The following is a 24,504-nucleotide window of genomic DNA, read 5'->3' as shown; positions in this document are numbered from 1 at the left end:
GTTGTCAGCAACGTTGCATCAAATCCTCTCTGCAGCGATTCTCAAATGATGCAGATATATGGACACAACACTCGATAGACAGGAAGACCAGCCTGATCGCCACAGATAGACAGCGATTTTGGAGTCTGGAAAGGTCTTGAGGACATCGATATAGGCCTTCTTCGGCACTCAACTCGTGGTGTTCGGAGCCGAAGAAGGATGCTTAGAACACTATACCGCCGCAGTTCACAAGCCGCGAGAATACTTGAAACTTCAAAGTAATTAGTCCTAACCTTTTAACCACTCAGAATTCAATACCTACTGTAAAACTTAACTCTTTGAGTTGTTTATAATCAAGACGAATCTAAGTGCAGACTATATATATATATATATATATATATATATATATATATATATATATATATATATATATATATTTGTTTGTGTATATGTATATAATGGTGTGTTTAGACAGTATGGACAGTATTTGAATAGAAAAGGTGTACAGCAGTAGTTATATAGGATGAGCCATGACTAGAATACAGTATAAACATGATTAAGGTGACCAGTGTTCAATGACTCAGTTTCTGTTCTTATCCTGTAACCACACAAAATGAACGAGTCAAAAATAGATGTTCAATCCATATTACATCGAAAGTATGAGATCCTGTTGAGGAAGACAGGCTCTCTCTCTCTCTCTCTGTCACACACACGTTCTTCCAACCTCACAGAAAGACACGCACAAACACCCACACACATTCCCTGCTGCTGTGTTCTGATGTGTTCTGCCCTCCTCTCTTGACCACTCAGTAGTGGGCACCGTGTTCTGTCTGTCTGTGTCTGTTCACACGCCCCCTTCTTAGAAGACCAGAAGCAACAAGCAACCCTATGTGCACTGGGTAGAGTTATTATTTTAGCTTGTACTCATACTGTGTGTTGAAGGTGTTTGTGTGTGGGTTGGTGTGTGTGTGTGTGTGTGCGCACTGTGTGGAGTCTGTCTGTCTGTGAAGTTGGGAGAACATAACATATTTCTGTAATCACATCGACCCGAGATCCATCGTGGCCCTTGATCCATTGAACCAATGTCCAAAACTCCCCAAAACCCATCATGCACTGGAAAGAGCCAACACATCGAGTTTAGTGGAGATTAAACTCTCTGAAAAATGTGGAGTCTGGGACAATCCAAATCGAACTGCTTGTCCCATTAATTGTCCCACAGACATTGTCTGTCTGCATGGTAAATGGCACCCTACACTCTTTATAGTGGTGTGGGGCCCTAGTCAAATGTGTGCACAATATAGGGAATATGTTGACATTTGAGACAAGACATTCTGTGTCAGGCCGAGAACTTTGATTAGATTCTGTTTCATTGCAGAGCCGATATAAGTAGGTTATGTGGAGTTGCTTGTTTTTAAGTATAAATAAGGAAAGGTGAGAACTATCTGATAGAATCAGGTCAACTGTCATAAGATGAGAGGAATGGTGTTCCTTCCTGCTCTTTGCTCTCTCGTAAAAGCGTGAATTCTGCCCATGAGAATGATGACAACGATGACGACTAAGATGACCAGAATATGAATGACAGTGTTGTTGATGATAATGATGGTAGTAGCGGCAAGAATATTCACAAGTATCGTGACCGTGATAAAGATGATGAGGATGACGAAGGCCTTTGTTTTGACATGTCAGTGTGACTGACAGGAGCAGGGGATATTGCTTCACTCGGCCCCCTTCCCTTTCCCCTCATTACAGCACTACAGTCCCTTTGGTGTTAATTAAAAAGCTATTCTTACTGAACCAGAACCGTTTCTCTATGCTTCCTCTGCTTTAGTCTCCCAAACAATGAACACCTCCAGCTGCTGCTTTCCTACCGTAGTCACTCGATGAGTTGCGTACCAAACGCCCATCTGAGTAATATTATGTTCACTGTGCATGATAATGCCTAGCAGATTAGACATTATCACTGCAACAGCAAAGCAGTGCTCACCCTGCTTTCAATCAGCCCCTTTCAGGAGTATAGTGGACACATTAGAACAGTTTCTGGACAGATGCTATTCTGATATGGACACCATACTTGACCACTAACAAGCTAGTATGCCAACCAGCCAGATAGGAAATCCCCAGAACACCCTGCAAGCATCAGTTATGTTCAGGAGAGAAAGGAGTATACTGCTTTGTGCCATGGTTAAATGGGCCACTCAAAGGGTTCAGTTGAAAGGTGTACAATGTTCTGCCTGTCTATCTGTCACAGTGTGTGATTATGTTTCCTGCTGGACAGTTCCATTCCAACAGAACTGATGACAGCTGTATCCACAGGGGAATATTCTTGCAGGTTCCACTGGGGAAAAGGGAGCCCAGGGAAGGTCAAACAAAGTGCTTTCTTTTGCATTGTGCTTGACAGTTTTCCAAAATGGCCGCCTCCGAGTCTCACATAGGCATCATCCCAGCAAACATGACCCCATTGGCCCCATGTGGGTAGATGAGCAAGGTGAGCATGGGCTAGCACACACCAAGTCCACACCAGCCCAGCTCGAGCTAGCCCCCTGCAATCCAACACCAGCCCAACGGGCTAGCCCACACCAGCCCAACAGGGGCTAGCCCACACCAGCCCAACAGGGGCTAGCCCACACCAGCCCAACAGGGGCTAGCCCACACCAGCCCAACGGGCTAGCCCACACCAAGCCCAGCTAAAGGCGGGGACTCTTTAGAATAATTGGTGGGGGTGGTTTGAACACAGTTCTTTTTGAGAGTGTCGTTCCAGTTTAAGTGTTCTGTTGTGTGACGGATACATTTTTAAAATTCTTGTACACTGCCCATGATGAAGTCATCTTACTTAAAAAAAACTTAAGTGCATATGGTTAGAGTGGAGGACTAGCAACCGAGAGGTTGCAAGTTCAAATCCCTGAGCTGACAAGGTACAAATCTGTCGTTCTGTCCTGAACAGGCAGTTAACCCACTGTTCCTAGGCCATCATTGAAAATAAGAATTTGTTCTTGATTGACTTGCCTAGTTAAATAAAGGTTTAAAAAATATATATATATATATATGAGAAACTTAAAGGTAGACTCAGCAAAATGACTTTGCCACAAGCAGCACTGCAGATATTGAGATGAGTGAGATTCAAGACTTCGCTCTCTGTGCGTGTATTTGTCCATGTGCATGGGCTCGCTTCATGCTGTTCATACCGTGGTAGACATGGCACCAAAACAGAAGAGAAGTTGTGCCTCGCGCTTTGACGCTCTTAGTTGTTGCGAAAAATGACCCACTGAATTTATGTATTTAATTAAGTTGTATAAAAAAAATAATGAATAATTCCTATTAAATAGCAAAGGCGCATTACATCATGCCAGTGTGAGCATATTTACTGGGATGTGTCTCGCTGTTTGATTGTTTCGAATAAGATTTGCCAACATCGTTCATTTGTCATTTCCTTTGTGCTGAGAGAGAGAGAGAGAGAGAGAGAGAGAGAGAGAGAGAGAGAGAGAGAGAGAGAGAGAGAGAGAGAGAGAGAGAGAGAGAGAGAGAGAGAGAGAGAGAGAGAGAGAGAGAGAGAGAGAGAGAGAGAGAGAGAGAGAGAGAGAGTTGGTTTTCCTCAGATAGATCACCAGGGAGATTGCCGTCCAGATAGGAACCCGGCACCAGAACTATTAGCTTCTTCTGCCAGGCTAAAAACACACAATTTAAGGTTTAACTATCGATGAAGTGCCTCGGAGAGGGATGGATTAAGCAGAACCAACATAATTCTGGGTGGTTTGTTTGTGTTGATAAGATTGTTTGAGCATACGGAATGCTCACAGGGGCAGTATTTTCTGTTTTGTCTGACCATACTGCTAAATCATGCCGAAACGTTCACATCATAGATGTTGTGTGTATTTTGACAGAACAAGACCAAGCCATGGATAATACCAGTTTGGGATGGCCCGAGGATCTGGATGGTGATGCCAACCTTTCTTCTCTCCATGGCAACCTGAAGAACTTCTGTGCTACGTCGTCGAGGCACCAGGCATCCCGGGTAATCCTGTATGCCTTCTTTACGGCAGGCATCTTGTGCACGGTGGTGGGCAACTTCCTGGTGGTCTTGGCCATCGCTTACTACAAGCAGCTGCAGTCGCCCACCAACTCGTTCGTCATGTCCTTGGCGGTGGCCGACTGCCTGGTGGGGTTGGTGGTCATGCCCTACAGCATGGTGCGTACCGTGGAGGGCTGCTGGCTCTTCGGCGCCCTCTTCTGCCGGGTCCACTCCAGCCTGGACGTCATGCTGTGCACCGCATCCATCTTCCACCTCAGCTGCATTGCCTTCGACCGCTACTATGCCGTGTGTAACCCCTTGGTCTACCACCTGAAAATGTCCCAGGGCCGGGTAGCCTTCCTGATCGTGGTCTGTTGGGCCGTCCCGTTACTCATCTCCTTCGGTCCCATCATGCTGGGCCTCCACAAGGCCGGGGTGAACATGGTGCCCATGCCGCCCGAGGACGCCTGCGTCTTCCTGGTCAACCGCATCTACGCCGTCATGGCCTCCCTGGTGGCCTTCTACCTGCCCATGGGTGTCATGCTGGCGGCCTACTGGAAGATCTACAAGGCGGCCAAGCGGCAGGCCATGCAGATCAGCGCCATGGAGAGCCAGTTTTCGGCCGGGGTGGGCAAGGACTCCAGCAAGAAGCAGAGGCACCGCAACGCCATGAGGAGGGAGAGGAAGGCAGCTAAGACCCTGGGGATCATCATGGGGGTCTTTCTCCTCTTCTGGCTTCCCTTCTTCACCGTCAACATCGTGGATCCCTTCATCGACTACAGCACAGCGGTGGAGGTGTGGGAGTTTTTCCTGTGGCTGGGGTACGTTAACTCGTCGCTTAACCCGTTCTTGTATGGGTTCTTCAATAGATCCTTCCGTAGGGCGTTTATGATGATTATGGGATGTCGGATATGTCTGTCGAGCTCCTCACCGGGTATGGACTTATCAAAAGAGAGCAACGAACGCAAGGTCAACCAATAGGAGACTAGAATTGTAACACTCCACACCTGGACGTGGCATCGACCTATCACACGCCAAGAAAGAGGGCAACACACAGACAACCAATAGGAGATTGGAGACTTTTAAAATGCTTCAATACCGGCTAATTGTGTATAGGTAGAGGGCAATTTAAGGGATGAAGTTGTTATTGTTATATTAGAGAGAATTAAGCCCCTGACTGATGAAGGAATTGACATTTAAAACAATCTGTGCATTTCTGAGGGACAAAACTGAAATAAACACAAGATTGAACTGCAAAACACTCAAATGACAGGGTGCAAATAAACATTGTATTTTGGTAGCAGTTATACATAAAAAAAGATAAATAAAATACATTTAAGAAAGAAAGAAGTGAATTACTCTTCAGCAAATGTTGTTCTAGTTTGTAAATAAATACAATGTCTGGCTCTTCTTTTGTATTTCTGAAAACATCAGCAATCCAAAATATATTGTCATGTCTGCTTGTCTGAATTGGTTACTCGATTAAGTGTTTGGGTTTTCTATGATGATTGACGTCATTATAATATATAATGATGTACATAACCAAGGTTATTGTAGTTTTTGATATTTTTCTTGTATTTCTATTCGTTTTTTTATTTTTATTTCGAATTCAGTTTAGTTTCAGTTAGCTGAGGTGATTTGGTCAAGTGTTAAATGATCTATCTAGAAACAATTGATCCTTGACTGAATGCTCAACTTGATTATCATACAAAAATAACTTTACAAATGAAAAAGATACACTTACAGTTTTACCACAGATTTCCACAGTAGTTTCTTTTGTGTAACACAGCTTTGGGCCGACCAGTTTTTTTTGGTTCCCTCCCACGTTTCCATTAGCTCAAAAATCCTCAGTGGGAATCTGTGTTAAAATGTATTTGTAAAATACTTTTGGGCTGATATGAAAGTAGAATTTCTGAAGTTTCCATATTGAATGCAGTGATTATCAACTTGTAGGCACGGCGTCTGTACAGTTGTACATGTAGGCCCCTCTGTGTTCAATTGTTCAAATTAGAACCCTATGGCTGTATATCCCTGGGTTCTTGAGAGCTAAGGTTAGGCGAAGTTTAAATTATAAAGTCAATCTTAATGTAACCTTGTCCCCAGGCTATTGCTCACAGCGCATATAAGCCTGGTACAATAACGATTCAAAGTTACCCTTAGTGGGGCTGACCATAGAATTCTATGGGATTGACCTTGAGTAAAGTATTTGTCATCATCAAATCACACAACTGCGAGGCATGGCTTTGTGCTTGTGCTAGTGTACCGGGAAGGGCTAGGGGGAAAGTGTTGTGGGAGATGATTGGTTGCTAACGAAGGCCAAATTTGACATGTTGGTTCACCAGTCTCTTCGCACATTTGGGATTTATCTTAATGTGACTTGGATTTGAAAGGAATAGCGCCGAGAATGGTGCAAAAAATATGGTGATTTTCATATAAGAATAATTCAAGTTAGCCACCTAGAGGTTTTTTGATCTTTTAGTAGGTGATCGCTAGTGACAGTGATGCACAAGCTAGGCATTTTTGAAACATCGCCATCTCCTGGCCACATTAACCCGCCAGATTCAGTTGCTTGAAAATGATCAAAAAAGCTTGAAAACCCCATTTAGAGTTTTGGCCAAATTTGAACAAAAACTAAAAATAAACATAATTCATGCTGGGTTTTATTTTATTTTAAATCAAAGGGGTTTGACAATCTGGACCCTCTCTTTCTAAAATTATCCGCAGCCATTGTTGCAAACCCTATTACCAGTCTGTTCAACCTCTCTTTTGTATCGTCCGACATCCCTAAAGATTGGAAATCTGCCGCGGTCATCCCCCTCTTTAAAGGGGGTGACACTCGAGACACAAACTGTTTCAGACCTATATCCATCATGCCCTGCCTTTCTAAAGTCTTCGAAAGCCAAGTTAATAAACAGATCACTGATCATTTCGAATCCCACCGTACCTTTTTGCTGTGCAATCCAGTTTCCGAGCTGGTCACGGGTGCACCTCAGCCACGCTCAAGGTATTAAACGATAGCATAACCGCCATCGATAAAAGAGAGTACTGTGCAGCCATCTTCATCAACCTGGCCAAGGCTTTCGACTCTGTCAATCACCGTATTCTTATCGGCAGACTCAACAGCCTTGGTTTCTCAAATTACTGCTTCGCCTGGTTCACCAACTACTTCTCAAATAGAATTCAGTGTGTCAATACGGAGGGCCTGTTGTACCCCATAGTACCCCTGGCAGTCTCTATGGGGTACCACAGGGTTCAATCCTCGGACCAACCCTTTTCTCTGAATATATAAAAAATGCCGCTCTTGCTGCGGGTGATTCACTGATCCACCTCTACGCAGACGGCACCATTCGGTATACATCTGGCCCTTCTTTGGTCACTGTGTTAACAAACCTCCAACGAGTTTCAATGCCATACAACCCTCCTTCCGTGGCCTCCAACTTATCTTAAGCGCTAGTAAAACTAAATGCATGATTTTGAACCAATCGCTGCCCGCACCCGTCCGCCCTTCTAGCATCACTATTCTGGACGGTTCTGAGTTAGAATATGTGGTGAACTACAAATACCGAGGTGTCTGGCTAGACTGTAAACTCTCCTTCCAGACTCATATTAAACATCTCCAATCCAAAATGAATCTAGAATCGGCTTCCTATTTCATAAAAAATCCTCCTTTACTCACGTCGCCAAACATATCCTCGTAAAACTGACTTTCCTACCGATCCTCGACTTTGGCGATGTCATTTACAAAATAGCCTCCAACACTCTACACAGTAAACTGGATGTAGTCTATCACAGTGCCATCCATTTTGTCACCATTGCCCCATATACCACCCACCACTGCGACCTGTATGCTCTCGTCGGCTGGCCCTCGCTACATATTCGTCGCCAGACCCACTGGCTCCTGGTCATCTTTCAGTCTTTGCTAGGTAAAGCTCTGCCTTATCTTAATTAGCTCACTGGTCACCATAACAACACCCACCCGTAGCACGCGCTCCAGCAGGTATATCTCACTGGTCATCCCCAAAGCCAATACCCACTTTGGCCACCTTTCCTTCCAGTTCTCTGCTGCCAATGACTGGAACGAATTGCAAAAATTGCTTATGTTGACTTATATCTCCCTCACTAACTTTAAACATCAGCTATCTGAGCAGCTAACCGATCGCTGCAGCCCATCTGTAAATAGCCGATCCAATCTACCTACCCCATATTGTTTTTATTAACTTTTCTGCTCTTTTGCACACCAGTATTTCTACTTGCACATCATCATCTGCACATCTATCACTCCAGTGTTAATTATCTGAATTGTAATTACTTCGCTACTATGGCCCATTTATTGCCTTACCTCCTCACGCCATTTGCACACACTGTATATAGACTTTTTTTCTATTGTGTTATTGACTGTACATTTGTTTATTCCATGTGTAACTCTGTGTTGTTGTTTGTCTCGCACTGCTTTGCTTTATCTTGGGCAGGTTGCAGTTGTAAATGAGAACTTGTTCTCAACTGGCCTACCTGGTTAAATGAAGGTGAAATAAAAATTTAAAAAATGTTTTTTTTTTGGAGTCAAAGATAATAGTATAGTATAGTTTTAGTTTATTCAAAGAGGTTTGTTAATTATTTTATTTCAGTTTACTAAGTATTTTTTTCATGATTGGTTTTCGTTTCAGTTTTTGTTTACTATAATGACCTTGTACACAACTCTGATGAAAGTTTTAATAATCTTATATAGTCACCTTATAATGAGGATACTGCCCACACTCTGTTTGCATAGAGTTCTTCTCACTACCGACTATCGTGTTGATTAGAGAAGAGAGAAGCACACAGAAGTAATTTGGCGCAACTAGTTTATAATAAGAGGATTGTCTCTCTATGACTTGGCCCTGAATGTGCGATGTGTCCCCTGCCAATTGTGGACCCATTACTAACTAGTTTCAAATTGATTGCTGTAATAAAGCAGTATGCACAGACACACACACATGCACACACACACGGTATAAACACTTGGGTTTAGATTGCCTCTCAGGACATATTTGTTCGAGGAAATAGCCGGGGCGAAAATAGAATCTGAAATATGGTTATGTTTTGATTAAATGGTGCTTATGAAATGATTACTCCCTGTGACTGGATAGACAGGGTCAAGCACTGGCACCAGCCAGTCTGGCCGTGCCAAATAAGAATAATAAGGGAGAGGATGGACTTTAGGTCCATGCCAAGGAGAGAGAAGGAGAGTGGGAGAAGAGGAGAGAGAGAGAGGGGAAAAGGAGAGAACAAGTAAGAGAAGGAGAGGGTGTAAGTGAATAACAATGTGAAGAATGAAAAGAGGGAATAGAACGAGATGAGAAAGGAAATTCCACCTGTGTACTTCTATGTACTTTGTCCAAAAACAGATCTCCCAAACGTTCTCTCTATTCTAACAAAGTGAGTCTCCACTTTATTTTAGAGACCAGATGAACCACAACTAAATCAGATCCTGACCAACATTGGAAACAGCCAAGAAAAAAATATATCCTTCAAGCAGAATACTGAGTGATATAATTTTGGGAACATTTATTTGAATTTTACAGGATATATATTTATGGCAGAACCAGGGGGAGTGGAGAGACAGATTGTGACTTGAAGCATAGCTTTGTCATGCTGAGTGCTTTCTGTTTACGCCCAGAGAGATTCACATCTCACACACACCTCAGGTGGATTAGTCATCTGGAGGTGCAACAGGAAGAACCCATGCACACACATGCACACACACACACATGCACACAGGCACATCACACACACATATTTCAGATGTGCTTCTCAATCCTTCATCTGTGACAAAGAGTCTTGAGATCAGGCTTGTGTGAGGGAGACGAGAAGAATAGGAATGCATATTTCCCATGTTAACCAAAATACACAACCTGACATGTAACTGCATACGGTTTACCTTCTCACTAGAAAATGATCAAAACGTTCCATTATTCTAATGTTTCTTCCTATAACTTGCCCTAAAAAGGACCCTACCCTATTTCATCGCAGCGGGAAGCCTTTTTGAGAGGCGTTAAAACACGTGTCCTCCTGGACTTCCCAATCTGCCCTTGTTTGGATGATTATTGTGATAACAACAGTTCTCCCTGCATGGGATTGGTGATTTGGAAGAGAGGAAAAGGAAAATGTAACTTCTCTCCCTGTGAAAGGTTACATAGGCTGTTTGATGAGTATGGCTGATATGTTATGGCTGTTTTAGTCTGCAAGAAACATCAAAACAAGCTCTGATGGGGGATGAACCTCCTAGACTGGGTAATAGTTTATGTTATAACACAGTAGGTTACCACCCTACAGCTGTGTTGCACCAGTTAAGTTAGTCAGTAAAGTCACATGTAAATCGTACTAAATCCTTAGGGATTACTAGTGAGATTATAATGAGTGGTTTATTGCATTTGGTTACACCATGGACATGTACAGTGCATTTGGAAAGTATTCAGACCCCTTGACTTTTTCCACATGTTTGTTACGTTACAACCTTAATCTAAAATGTATTAAATTGTCCCCCCCCTCATCAATCTACACACAATGCCCCATAACTTTTTAGAAATGTTTGCTAATTTACAATATATATATATATATATATTTTTTAATTTAATTTAATTTCACTAGGCAAGTCAGTTAAGAACAAATTCTTATTTACAATGACAGCCTATCCCTAGCCGACTCCAAATCACAGCTGGATGTGATTCGGCCTGGATATATCACATTTACATAAGTATTCAGACCCTTTACTTACTCAGTACTTTGTTGAATCACCTTTGTGGCATCGATTACAGTCTTGGGTGTTCTTGGGTATGACGCTACAAGCTTGGCACACCTGTATTTGGAGAGTTTCTCCCATTCTTCTCTGCAGATCCTCTCAATCTCTGTCAGGTTGGATGGAGAGTGTTGCTGCACAGCTATTTTCAGGTCTCTCCAGAGATGTTCGATCAGGTTCAAGTCTGAGCTCTGGGCCACTCAAGCTGGGCCACTCAAGGACATTCAGAGACTTGTCCAAAGCCACTCATGCGTTGTCTTGGCTGTGCACTTAGGGTCATTGACCTGTTGGAAGGTGAACCATCACCCCCACGCTCAGGTCCTGAGCGCTCCGGAGCAGGTTTTCATCAAGGATTTCTCTGTACTTTATTCCGTGTATCTTTCCCTCAATTCTAACTAGTCTCCCAGACCCTGCCACTGAAAAACATCCCCACAGAATGATGCTGCCACCACCATGCTTCACCGTAGGGATGGTGCCAGGTTTCCTCCAGACGCTGTTCAGTCCAAAGAGTTCAATCTTGGTTGCATCAGACCAATGATTAGTGTTTCTCATGGTCTGAGAGTCCTTTAGGTGCATTTTGGCAAACTCCATGTGCCTTTTACTGAGGAGTGGCTTCCGTCTGGCCACTCTCCATAAAGGCCTGATTGGTGGAGTGCTGCAGAGATGGTTGTCTTTCTGGAAGGTTCTCCCATTTCCACAGAAATTCTGGAACTCTATCAGAGTGACCATCAGGTTCTTGGTCACCTCCCTGACCAAAGCCCTTCTCCCCCGATAGCTCAGTTTGGCCGGGCGACCAACTCAAGGAAGATACTTGATGGTTCCAAACTTCATCCATTTAAGAATGATGGAGGGCGCTGTGTTCTTGGGGACCTTCAATGCTGCAGAAATGTTTTGGTACCCTTCCCCAGATCTGTGCCTCAACATAATCCTGTCTCTGCGCTCTGAGGAAAATTCCTTCGACCTCATGGCTTGGTTTTTGCTCTGACATGCAATGTCAACTGTGTGACCTTATATAGCAAAGGGTATGGAATACTTATGTAAATACAGTACTTCTGTTTTTATTTGTAATACATTTGCACAAGTGTCTAACACCTCTCTTTCGCTTTTCCAATATGGGGTATTGTGTGTAGATTGATGACGGTTATTCTTTTTTTAAATCCATTTTAGAATAAGGCTGTAATGTAACAAAATGTGGGAAAAGGGAAGGGGTCTGAATACTTTCCGAATGCACAATGTCGTAACTACAGTAGTAATGTATTATTAGTGTTAGTTGTAGTTAGTGTTAGTAATGTAGGCAATTGTTTATTAAAAATAGTATGCCGTTGTGATAACGTAGCCAATCAGTAATCAGAAGAAGACTCCTATTACCATGGTTACCAGGCAGATAGCAAGCTATCTAGTTAGCTAGTTCAGCTAGCTAGCTGACATTTATAACCAGTCAGGGAAAAAATTGGAGAACAGATGGTTTGAAAACAGAATTATGTCATTCTTTCAAGGCTGTGTGTGTGATTCAGTGTGGGACAAACTAAAATGTGTGTGTGCATTAGTGTGTGCATGCCTGTGTGCACATGCGTGCAACAAAAGGCTGCACCCTCAGCTACAGTACCACACCTCCCACTAGACAAACAAGCCACAGCTGAGACAGATCAGGGTCTGGCCGTTAGCTTGTTAGCCGGTCAATACCTTTCAGGTGTGCAGATCTCACTCTACTAGCTCGGCAGAGCAGTCCAGTGAACGTCAGTCTATGGTGAGCGGAAGTCCTTGATTCTCACTGTTGTGCTTTGTTAATGTTACTTGCTACGAAATACGCTTTTTGTTTTGATGTTTAAAAGTGGAACTCTGTAGAGCTCCGACAGAGCTAGGTTTTGTTTTGTTCAAAATGTTTGCTAACTCAGGTGGATGTCCAACTTTTTCCAAAGCAGTGGTCCAAAGAACTGCAGACTGCCTTGAAAGGCCAAGTTTTAGCCGGGGGTTAAAATTCTATTCAAAAGCCTTCTTGTTTGCACCGCGCTCCTTTTTCCTGTGGCTTATCCCCTTAGTTTCCTGGGAGCCCCTGCCTATGCTTGACCACCAGACAGTGGCAAAACCCTTGCACTGTCACAGGCCATTGATTTGGATACAAAGTAACACTGGCAATCCTGTCGTCATTCCTGCAGAGATATTCACCTACATATGAAGTATGTCATGGCACCTTACAAGAAAAAGATTGTAGTTTTTAAATCTGCAGTAATACTGCAGTCGACTGTGGTATTTTGGACACAGTAATTGCAGCATACTGCAGTTATACTGCACTCCAACTACAGTTAGAGTGCAGTGTACTGCAGTTACAGTATACTGCACTCTGACTGCAATTAAGGGATGCGGTGATAGAGCTGACAGAGCTAAAGCGGTGGCAGAGCTAAAGCTGTGTTTGTCAGACCATGAGGCATCCCGAAAATTGGTCTTCTCACAAAATCGTCTGTAGTCTCCGAACGGTTTGGCTTACAAACTATTATGACCCCTCTGTGGAGAGATGAGACTCTCACAAACACAATGGTTTTGGTCTACGACTTCCACAATGTCAGAAGACTCGCCAACTTCTGTTTGTAGTGTCTAAACCGCTTGGGCTACACACTAATATGACCCCTCTGTGCAAAGGTGAGACTGTCAGGAACATGTACGGTACCAGTCATAAAATTGGACACACCTGCTCATTCAAGTGTCTTTCTTTATTTTTACTATTTTCTACATGTTAGAATAATTGTTCATACATCAAAACTATGAAATAACACATACGGAATCATGTAGTAACCAAAAAAGAGTTAAACAAATCAAAATACATTTTAGATTTGAGTCTTCAAAGTAGCCACCTTTGCCTTGATGACAGCTTTGCACACTCTTGGCATTCTCTCAACCAGCTTCACCAAGAATGCTTTTCCAACTGTCTTGAAGAAGTTCCCACATATGCTTAGCACTTGTTGGCTGCTTTTCCTTCACTTTTCTGTTCAACTCATCCCAAACCATCTCAATTGGGTTGAGGTTGGGTGATAGTGGAGGCCAGGTCATCTGATGCAATACTCCATCACTCTCCTTGTTGGTCAAATAGCCCTTACATAGCCTGGAGGTGTGTTGGGTCATTGTCCTGTTGAGAAACAAATGATAGTCCCACTAAGCCCAAACCAGATGGGATGGTGTATTGCTGCAGATTGCTGTGTTAGCCATGCTGGTTAAGTGTGCCTTGAATTCTAATTCTCACTGACTTTGTCACCAGCAAAGCACCCCCACACATCACACCTCCTCCTCCATGCTTCACGAAGGGAACCACAAATGCACAGATTATACGTTCACCTCCTCTGTGTCTCGCAAAGACACGGCGGTTGGAACCAAAAATCACCAATTTGGACTCATGGCCTGAAATCTGAGGTGCAGTTAACTCCAATGAACGTATCCTCTGCAGCAGAGGTAACTCTGGGTCTTCCTTTCCCGTGGCAGTCCTCATGAGAGCCACTTTCGTCATAGCGCCTGATGGTTTTTGCGACCGTACTTGAAGAAACTTTCAAAGTCATTTTTTTTCTGGATTGACTGATCTTCATGTCTTAAGGTAATGATGGACTGTCGTTTCTCTTTGCTTATTTGAGCGGTTCTTGCCATAATATAGACTTGGTCTTTTACCAAATAGGGCTATCTTCTGTATGCCACCCCTACCTTGTCACAACACAACTGATTGGCTTAAAGGCATTAAGAAGGAAAGAAATTCCAGAAATGAACTTTTAGCAAGGCACACCTGTTAAAATTGAAATGCATTCCATCATGAATATGGTTGAGAGAATGCCAAGAGAGTGGAAAACTGTCATCAAGGCAAAGGGTGGCTGCTTTGATGAATCTCAAATCTAAAATATATTTTGATTTGTTAAACACTTTTTTGGTTACTACATGATTCCGTATGGGTTATTTCATTGTTTTGATGTCTTCACTATTATTCTACAATGTAGAAAATAGTAAAAACAGAGGCACTTCAGAACACACTTCCTTTAGATAATTTTTTGGAACCATCTGTTGTTCCATGTAGTGAATATGTTATTCAATACGTTTGTATGGGCTAATAGCAGTAGGGACAAAAATACTTTTTCATCCAATAATGTGTTGATATTTCTTTTTATACTTCAAGGGGTCTTCCATTTCAAAATCAAAGAGCAAAATGATCCTTGGTATGACCTCCTTAAAATAATTCCATATAGAAGAACCTTGTATTCAGACTTACCTTATGAAGGTGCGTAACGGGCTTTGCAGGTGTGGTTCCCTTGCTCGCTCTGAATAAATATAATTCAACCACTGAAAACCCTCCCATTTGCTGGACAACTCATTTTCTCATTCAGCAGGGTTTTCAGTACATTTATCTTAAGCCATCCCTTTAAAAACAGTGTACCTTTCATTTGAATTTGGTTGATAGACTAGAATACATCAAGACAACGGGCTCAGACGATAGGGCTCATTGAAAGAAAGATATCTAAATATATGCATATTCATCTCCGTTTCAACACCAACAGGTAGATTAAAAAATGATGTAGATAGTTTGGGCACATTTTGGGGTTAGAGAAGTATGTATGGAAAGCTTTTTACGCAGAAAATATATTACCCATGGTAATGTAAGACGATTCGTGTAAATAGAATTATAATATGGAGAATAGCGAACAATAGTAGGCTATACTCTCCTCTATTGCCTGCACTAACCATGGAACAGTGTGATGACAGCCAAGTATTGGGCCATGTGTCAGGTTCAAACTGTTGCAGCTTAGTCTGTGCTCATCTCCATAACATTTTAATTAGCCTACATTTCTTTTTATTTTATTTTAAGAACTGTTCCTCAGCAACAACCACATGTCCGCGACAGTGTATACAGAGGAAACAAATGAAGGTAAATGAAACAACGTAATTAAAATGGAATGATAATACCCAACTAGGCTATACCAACTGAAGGGAATCAACAGTAAAGTGGCTGTTGAATACGTGTGATTACTAGGCCTACTGACGGTCAGTACTGATAGTGGCATATATTTAACATGATAGATATAGGAAACGGAGAACGTCGGGGGGGTAGCCTATAATTAACACATTCGGGACTTAACATGCAGGAATGGGCAAAGGCTGTACAATTTAAATTCGACCTAATGGCACAGCATTTCATAGACTTTGAAACGTTTTGCTGCCATGTGACTTGTTTTCACATTTGTCTCTAGAGATTATTAGGTAAAATATCGCTTATCCAAATGGATAACTCATTTACATAGCTCTTATCAATAGTTATCATCAAGTTGTGCATGGGGAATGCTGCTATTTCTATCATTAAAAAAAATGAAGTAGATGATTTTTCCACTTGGTACCGGTAGATTCATGAGACCTTATTCATGGTTTCCTCTCGCGTAAAGGTAGTGGAATTATGATGGAATTAAGTCAAGGTCAGAATATCTGTAGACATACCTCCACCACACCTTAATTTCTTACATCTCCACCCAGAACAAATAGCAGGTGAATATCATGCTCTTCTCATGCTTACAGTAAGTTCAAGGTCAGGATACACAGAGAAAAGGGAAAAAAAAGGGAAATAACGTTAAATTTACGCGCTAAAAACATTCACTGTCTTTGTGATATGCAACTCCAGTGTAGATTTGGCCTTGTGTTGTAGGTTATTGTCCTGATGAAAGGTGAATTCCTCTCCCAGTGTCTGGGGACAACCAGATTGAAGCAGGTTTTCCGCTAGGATTTATCCTGTGCTGAGCTCCATTCCGTTTCTTTTCATCCTACACTCCGCAGTCTCTGTCGATGTCAAGCAAACTGTTACGAAACCCATTTACTAGCCCGCGGATATCGTTGCACTCGCTTTCTCTAGGGTTCCTAGGCCTAGATACATGGCCTTTAACCTGAATGAATGTGTGCATTTTTGTGAGAAATCAGTATTTGAGGACTGTGTTGCAATTTACAGAGTTAGGGCCAGCTCCGTCTTGACCTCTTGGTCGAGCAGTTCAGGCTTATGATGATTTTTTTTCAGAGGATGACAAAACATAAATACAAATAAATAAAGGTACGCCAAAACTCAAAAACACTCTGACAGATCACTTTAATTGGAAACACCTGATGTGCTTATCAAGTAGGCTCAGCATTTAGACAAGATTGCTGCTGCCCCCTGGGGGAATGGAGTGTGGAAGTGCGTTTGTCTATGTCCTGACACTAACCTTCCCCCCATATCACAACAATACCCGTACCGTGATGCATCTAACCACCATGCTTGGAGGCAGTTACTCAGTGATGCGTTGTGTAGAATCTGCCCCAAACACAAGGCTTTACATTCAGGTTGAAACGTGTACTTTTTGCATTGTTTGTGTTGTTGTTGCTGTATTACTTTAGTGCCTTGTTTGCATATAGGATGCATGTTTTGGAATGTTGATATTCCGTGTGTTTTTATTGTTCTTTTCACTCTGTCACTTAGATCATTCTTGTGGTGTAACTACAATGCTGTTGATCCATCCTCAGTATTCTCCCTTCGCAGCCGCTGAACTCTGGAGCTGTTTCAACATCACCATTGGCCTCATGGTGACATCCCTGAGCAGTTTCCCTCCTGTCCTTGCAACTCGGTTCAGAAGGATGGCTGTTTATTGTGTCTGGGTGGTTTAATGCATCCTCCACAGCATAGTTATTAACTTGGCTATTCTTTAAGAGATGTTCAATGTCTGATTTGTTATTGTTACCCATATACCTACCAATCACTGCCCTTATTGAGGCTTTCGAAAAGGTCCCTGGTCTTTGTAGTTGAATCTGTGCTTGAAATTCAATACTGACTGAGGGACCTTACAGATGATGTATGTATGGGGGGCAGAGGAAAGGGTAGTCATGCAAAACTCATGTCAACCTCCAAATTTGACTCCTGGTCTAATTTAGGCTTGCCTAAACAAAAGGGGAGAAGACTTCTGCAAGAACTCTATTTTAGTTATTTCATTTGTATTAATTTGTTAACATCGTAGAATTATCTTTTCACTTTCACATGAAGGAGTATTGTGTGTGTGTCAATGAAGAAAATCACGATAAATCTGTTTCAACCTTGGTCATGCAACAATGTGAAACAATCCAAGGGGGGTGAATACTTATGATGCCGACTGACTCCCCCCCCTCCCCTCCCCACGCGTAGCAAGTAGTCTGCGTATAGGCTATACGCACACACGCACAAACACACTCTCTCTCTACCCCCCCACCCCTCCCTCTGCAACGTTGAGAGAATCTTGAATGGCTGCATCACTGGTTGGTATGGCAACTGCACCACCCTTGGGCGGCCCAGTACATCACTGGGGCCGAATTTCCTGCAATCCAGGACCTCAATATCCAACCTGGTCTCATAGACTAGACGTAAGGTAGTTAACGTTAATCTGGGACACTCAAATGATTATGATATGTTACGTTTGGTATGGACAGAAAGTTACTTAATTAACCCTTTAACCTTACTCCTAATCTTAACCCCTAACCCCGAGCCTAGCTAACATTAGCCACCAAGCTAATGTTAGCCACAATGTTAATGTTAGCCACATATCATTAATTTAACACATTTGTAACACATTGTACATATTGCAAATTCATAACATATCACACAAATTGTAAATCGTGACATATCATATGAAATGGATGATGGACATCTGAAAATGAATAAATACCAGTGTCTCGGATTTACAAAAAGAGTTATACGAAATGATCTAAGACCAGGTTGCCATCCCAGGCGGTGTGAAAGGAAGACCTGGGAAATTGTTAAAGACTCCAGCCACCGAAGCCATAGAACAGGGATGGGCAACTTTGATGGGGATGGGGGCCACAAAAAACATTATGCAAAACATTATGAACACCTGCTCTATCCATGACAAGAGACTGACCAGGTGAATACAGGTGAAAGATATGATCCCTTATTGATGTCACTTGTCAAATCTACTTCGATCAGTGTAGATCAGGGCTGTCAAACTCATTCCATGGAGGTCCTAGTGTCTGCAGGTTTTTGTTTTTTCCTTTCAGTTAAGACCTAGACAACCAACTCTATATTAGGAAGGTGTTCTTAATGTATAGGGTATAGTGTCTTAGTACAGTATTAGTGTATAACACACAGAGACAAGGAACATCTTTTCTGCCCTCATCTGTGGTAGTTATACTATGGTAGTGCTACTATTACTCTATTGTGTCAGAGAAGCTATCTTTGATGTGATCATGGAAATTTGAAGTGAATTGTGATTGTGAGGGATTGCAGCTGGTAGGGCATTGCAGTAAATGGTAAATATCAGCTGCCAATAGTGACACCTGCTGGGAATGACAGGTACAGTACAATAATAGTTCAAATGCATATTTGCTGTGCAGTGGCGACCCGTCATTCAGGACTGGTGGGGTAGAGCCCCACATGTTTTGAGCCCCACATTTTTAGCAAAAATAAATTAAATATATTAACAAAACAATTGGGGGCTTGCCTGTTAAGGCATGTTATTTTAGCATTCATACGTGTCACATATCAGTTTGCAAATAATTAAAAAATATATATAATTCAGCTAATAGAGCTGCATACACACATGGTCTCCCTTTTGTTTTCTAGAGTAAGGCAGCTCCAAAATGCAGGGGCTTCAGCCTAGTTCAGTGCTTTCTGTGGTGGTGGGGCAAGTCAGCAGAAAATAGGAGCTCTGCGCCGTGATTGTCGCAGTGTTCTGTCACTCACAGGGACAGTACGTCATCGGCAAGTTTAAGTCCTTAGTAAGTGTAGGCATCCGACATTTCAGCCCTTTGGGTCCGGCCATAGAGTTATATTACAAGTGTCCTTACAAGAAGGCTCAAGGTCATTGGCCACAGATACAATGATGTCAACTCACGTTATATGTACAATAGCTCTGATAGTACTGATCATGTCAACATCTTACTTTTAATGTCTTAGTGAGCAGTCATCATCATGAATCAAGACCACAATCTACTGGCAAATCCTTTTTTAATCCTTGTCATATGAAGAGAAATAATGAAGATTACCCTACAAGTTGGAAATCGCAAATTCAACAATGAGACGTTTGGAAGGAATCAGAGGCTAACTGCAAGCATTGCAAAGCAACCACTAACGTTAGCCTGCTATTCAATGGAGTAGTGTGGTTTTTTTCCCCGAGTTCCCACCATTAATCCAGAAAATGCCAGACTTTGATGACAAAATTTGCCCACAAAGGACCGCTGCGCCACCTTCACAAGGTGAGTCCAAAAATGTATTGTATGATGCTGTATAAATGATGTAATATGCAAGGGAGATATATATATATATACTGTAGCTAAGAAACTAATACTAAGTGCATGATGTGTAGTAAGCTGTTAGTAGCCCATGTGCCTCACCCTATTAATTTGGTCTATTTTCACCAACGCTGTATTGTAAACACATCGTAAATATTATCTGCTTGTCGTCCCCTTATGCCATAGTTTGTACATCTCAATTGTCAGTAGAAACCACATTTGTTTAAACAAGTCAGCCATATCAGCAATGTTTTTTTAAAAGGCAGTAAATGAGTAAGGCAGTAAACTGTTTCGCTGCCAGACAAGGCTCCGCTGATAGTCAGGTGTAGCGGTGGTAAGATGTTGGGACTGGTGTTGGGACAGCTTTATGTAGGCCATAACAGTTTGTGGGCACCCTTTGTCACTGTTATAGCGCAATACATGTATTGTTTAGTGTTGTGATGTGTTGTTAGTGGCTTGGCTGGCATGCATCTCACATTGTTTTTTTTGCCCCACCAAGATTCGCCACTACTGGTCTTGTGTAGTTTGTCCAAACCTCGCTACTGTACAAAGTACCTGATACAGTCAGTTAAGGTTTCGCTAGTTCCTCAGTTGAATCGTTAGGCTAGAACAAAAGTCTGCACCGACCATGGCCACACTCCAGAAATGACATAACATTTTTTAAAACGTGGTATTTTTTTCCATTTTATTTTGCTTGACATTGACAGACGTCATTGAACCATCAGCAGATACAAACAAAACGAAAGCGTCTTTTTGGCAATGCAAAGAACAGACAAATACGATAATCAATGGGTTCAAGGCTTTGATTCTGTCAACCCTTGTCCATTCAAAAGATAAATGACCTACCTTCTCTCTGGCTCTGAATGCAGTTAAGGTAAATACACCACGATACTTATTCAACTGGTCCAAACATTGTTTTCATTCTGAACGTGACCTATCACTTTTATAATGCAATTTCACAGAGGTCTGCTCATGTCAGTTCATCACAGCTCACTTCACTCATTCACTTAGCAAAATCATCAGATGCAATTATAATTACCCATACGGTACCCTATGTTTACCCATATCATCCCGAAATTGTCCTGTGCAATGGTTTCGTCAATTCAAGTCAGTGGCTGTCACTTTGTTATATGCGTTTGCTCTGTTAAGACAACACACACCTGTGCCCGGCTGCATTGTGTTGAGCTGGATGGTCTGATACCCTAGAAAAGGGGTGTTTGTCTGTAGGTTATGGTCAAACGGAGGTTCATAGTGTCTCCATGTTGCTGCTGGTTGTAGGGGTTGAGCTGCTTGGAGTTGAGAGTGAGAATGCTCAAAGGGCACAGTGACCGGCTGCTGAAGAGCCCAGCCTATCATTGAGCAGAAAGTGACTTTTCGATATCCACTCATTGTTCTGCATTTTGTCTTTTTAACGCAGCTCCAAGAAATAACGTTCCATTCCACTTCACTTCAATTTCCATCCAATAAAATGAAACAAACACAACACAATCATTAAAGGTTTGATATCATATTTTGGGGCAATTTGTGCTTGGATCAAAGTGGGCCATTTCCAGACAAAATGAACTCGGCCCTTTGATCGATGTCCAAACAACTCTCTGCAGACAAATGTTCTTTTCAGGCCTGTTTGTTTGCTGGTCAAATGTTCCCATGATAACCCCATGTTCCGATCTTACATTTTGTGGAATTTCCGCATTCCATTCCATGGTGCAAGTGGAAAAGAGCACGTTCTTTTTCCTCTGACCTCTTTCTGGCTTGCAACGGCAAACGCCATCTAGGTGTTTTAAGGCGGAATTATATTGGTTATTCCCCATGTTGATACCCCAAAGGCAACCATCAACCGCTTTCACTTGCAGCGACACTGCAAATGTCATTGAAGAAGGTTAAGCAATTTAATGACAGTAGCCATCCACATTAGCCACTCCCTTTGTCTGTCCCTCAAGAATCTAGATGTCTGTCTCCTTCAGGCCGTAGCACTCTGTGAGGTCATAGATCTGATAGCAGCTCTGCTCGGCGACATCGTTGTAAATCCCCATGGAAACCGTGTCTATCTCAGTCCTCGCCAGGGCGGGGGCCGCGACGCCTCCCTTCCCACCTGGACCTCCCTTAATCTTATTTGACAGATTGTTCATCTTCTCTTTGAGCTGGAACGATGACTTTTGTAGCGGCGGGAACAGGCTCCAGCCTTTAAAACTCAGTGAAGGTCCTTTAGATCCCTTGTAGTAGTGCGAGCTCCCGCACGACTCGTGGTTGAGGGTGTACTCCGGTTGGCAGTCTGTCACCCTGGCATTGCTGATACCCATAATATCCATTTCCCTACCACCTATGCCCTGGTGGTGGGGTCCCTTGACGGCCGTGCGCCAGCGCTGGTTGTAGAAGCGCCGCAGGACCCGGCGGCGGCGGTGGCACTGGCAGCGGAGGAGGCGGGTGAAGGCGCGCTGGAACTCTTTGCTGGAGCACGGGTAGATGACAGGGTTAATGCAGCTGTTGAAGTAGCCCAGCCAGAAGATGACCTTAAAGACCATGTCAGATGGCTTCAGTGCCGGGAAGAAGGAGCCTGGGAGGGGACAGGGGAGAAAGGCGTTAGGATCTGTGATAATGTTTAAGATAACTTATGCGCTAGGCATTTTGATCTCTCTTCATTTATAAACTTGGACTTTTTGTGTGTAAGACAAGAATTGGCCTGACATGAGACATCTAGCTGGTTTTTCTATGCATCACCAAGAACGGCAGCTTCTTCGGGTAAGGTTAAGTGGGAGGTGTGTGTTTCTGTGTTAACAACAGCTGGTGCGCAATCTCTAATGTTAAGAAAGTCTCTAGGTTTTGCTCACTTGAGTTAGAATACCTAATAATAAGCTGCAGACCAAACGATTTACCTTTTGAGTTTTCATCTATATTTTTCGTAGCTGTCTATTTACTACCTCAAACCGATACTGGCACTAGGACTGCACTCAACAAGCTGTATAGGGCCATAAACAGCTGTATAGGGCCAGTGATTTTAATGCAGGGAATCTGAAACTGTTTTACTTAATTTTCCCCACCATGTCACCTGTGTTACTAGAGGGGAAATGCTCTAGATTACCTTTATTCCACACACAGAAATGCATACAAAGCTCTCCATCGTCCTCCATTTGGCAAATCTGACCATAACTCTATCCTCCTGATTTCTGCTTACAATGAAGTGGATGCTAAGCTGGAAGACTGTTTAGCTAGCACCGAGTGGAATATGTTCCGGGACTAAACAGTTTACCACATAAATCACTGACTTCATTAATAAGTGCATCGACAACGTCGTCCCCCATAGTGACCGTACGTACGTATATATCCCAAGCAGAAGCCATGGCTTACAGGCAAAATCCACACTGAGCTAAAGGCTAGAGCGGAAACGGCGGGCCGAGGACGCCCCCATTCACATCGACAGGGCTGTAAGCGGAGTGGATCACGAGCTTCAAGTTCCTCGGTGTCCACATCACTAAGGAATTATCATGTTTCCACACACACCAACACAGTCGAGAATAATCAAATAAAATCGTATTTGTCACATGAGATACAACAGGATACAACAGGTTTAGACCGTACAGTGAAATGCCTACTTACAAGCCCTTAACCAACAATGCAGTTTTAAGACAGTTTTAAGAAAGTAATTACGAAATAAGCTCAAGTAAAATAAAGTAACACAATAAAATAACAATAACGAGGTTACAGTATTTACAGGGGGTACCAGTAACGAGTCAATGTGTGGGGGTACAGGTTAGTCAATGTAATTGAGGTAATAAGTACAGTGGCTAGGCATACATAATAAACAGCGAGTAGCAGCAGACTGAAAAAAGGGTGTCAATGCAAATAGTCTGGGTGGCCATTTGATTAATTGTTCAGCAGTCTTATGGCTTGGGAGTAGAAGCTGTTAAGGAGACTTTTGGACCTAGACTTGGCGTTCTAGTACCACTTGCCATGAAGTAGTAGAGAAAAAAGTTTATGACTTGGGTGTTGCTGGAGTCTTTGACAAACTTGAGGGGCCTTCCTCTGACACCGCCTGGTAAAGAGGTCCTGGATGGCAGGAAGCTTGGCCCAGTGATGTACTGGGCCGTACGTGCTGTAGTCAATGAATAGCCGTTCATGACTACAGACGTGAGTGCTACGGGTCGGTAGTCATTTAGGCAGATTACCTTAGTGTTCATGGGCACAGGGACTATGGTGGTCTGCTTGAAACATATAGGTATTACAGACTAGGTCTGTAAAATGTCTGTGAAGACACTTGCCAGTTGGTCCGGGTATGCTCTGAGTACACGCCCCATGACCTCTTTAAAGGTCTTACTAACAATGGCTACAGAGAGCGTGATCACACAGTTGTCTGGAACAGCTGGTGCTGTCATGCATGCTTCAATGTTGCTTGCCTCGAAAGCTAGCATAGAAGGTCGTCTGGTCGGCCTGTGTCACTGGGCAGCTTCCGGGTTTCCCTTTGTAATCCATAATAGTTTGCAAGACCTGC

At 42.8% G+C, this 24,504-nt stretch overlaps 2 protein-coding genes across 2 annotated transcripts in view; one reads left to right on the top strand and one right to left on the bottom strand.

Moving 5' to 3' along the window:
* The first annotated feature begins 3,593 nt into the window (after positions 1–3,593).
* LOC118395671 (trace amine-associated receptor 3-like) lies at positions 3,594–5,310 on the top strand. Its single transcript, XM_035789540.2, has one exon. The coding sequence runs from the start codon at positions 3,764–3,766 to the stop codon at positions 4,964–4,966; it is 1,203 nt and encodes a 400-aa protein (XP_035645433.1). The 5' UTR covers positions 3,594–3,763; the 3' UTR covers positions 4,967–5,310.
* A 15,376-nt stretch (positions 5,311–20,686) lies between these two features.
* Positions 20,687–24,504, bottom strand: part of adra1d (adrenoceptor alpha 1D) — a 30,101-nt gene continuing 26,283 nt past the window's right edge. The window contains exon 2 of the mRNA XM_035789105.1: positions 20,687–22,572. Coding sequence (XP_035644998.1) covers positions 21,962–22,572 — 611 coding nt within the window. The 3' untranslated portion in view covers positions 20,687–21,961. The remainder of the gene's footprint in view (positions 22,573–24,504) is intronic.

Source organism: Oncorhynchus keta, chromosome 16, assembly GCF_023373465.1.
Source record: "Oncorhynchus keta strain PuntledgeMale-10-30-2019 chromosome 16, Oket_V2, whole genome shotgun sequence".
NCBI lineage: Eukaryota > Metazoa > Chordata > Actinopteri > Salmoniformes > Salmonidae > Oncorhynchus > Oncorhynchus keta.
The sequence above is the reverse complement of the archived record's forward strand: the minus strand, read 5'-3'. Positions and strand labels throughout refer to the sequence as shown.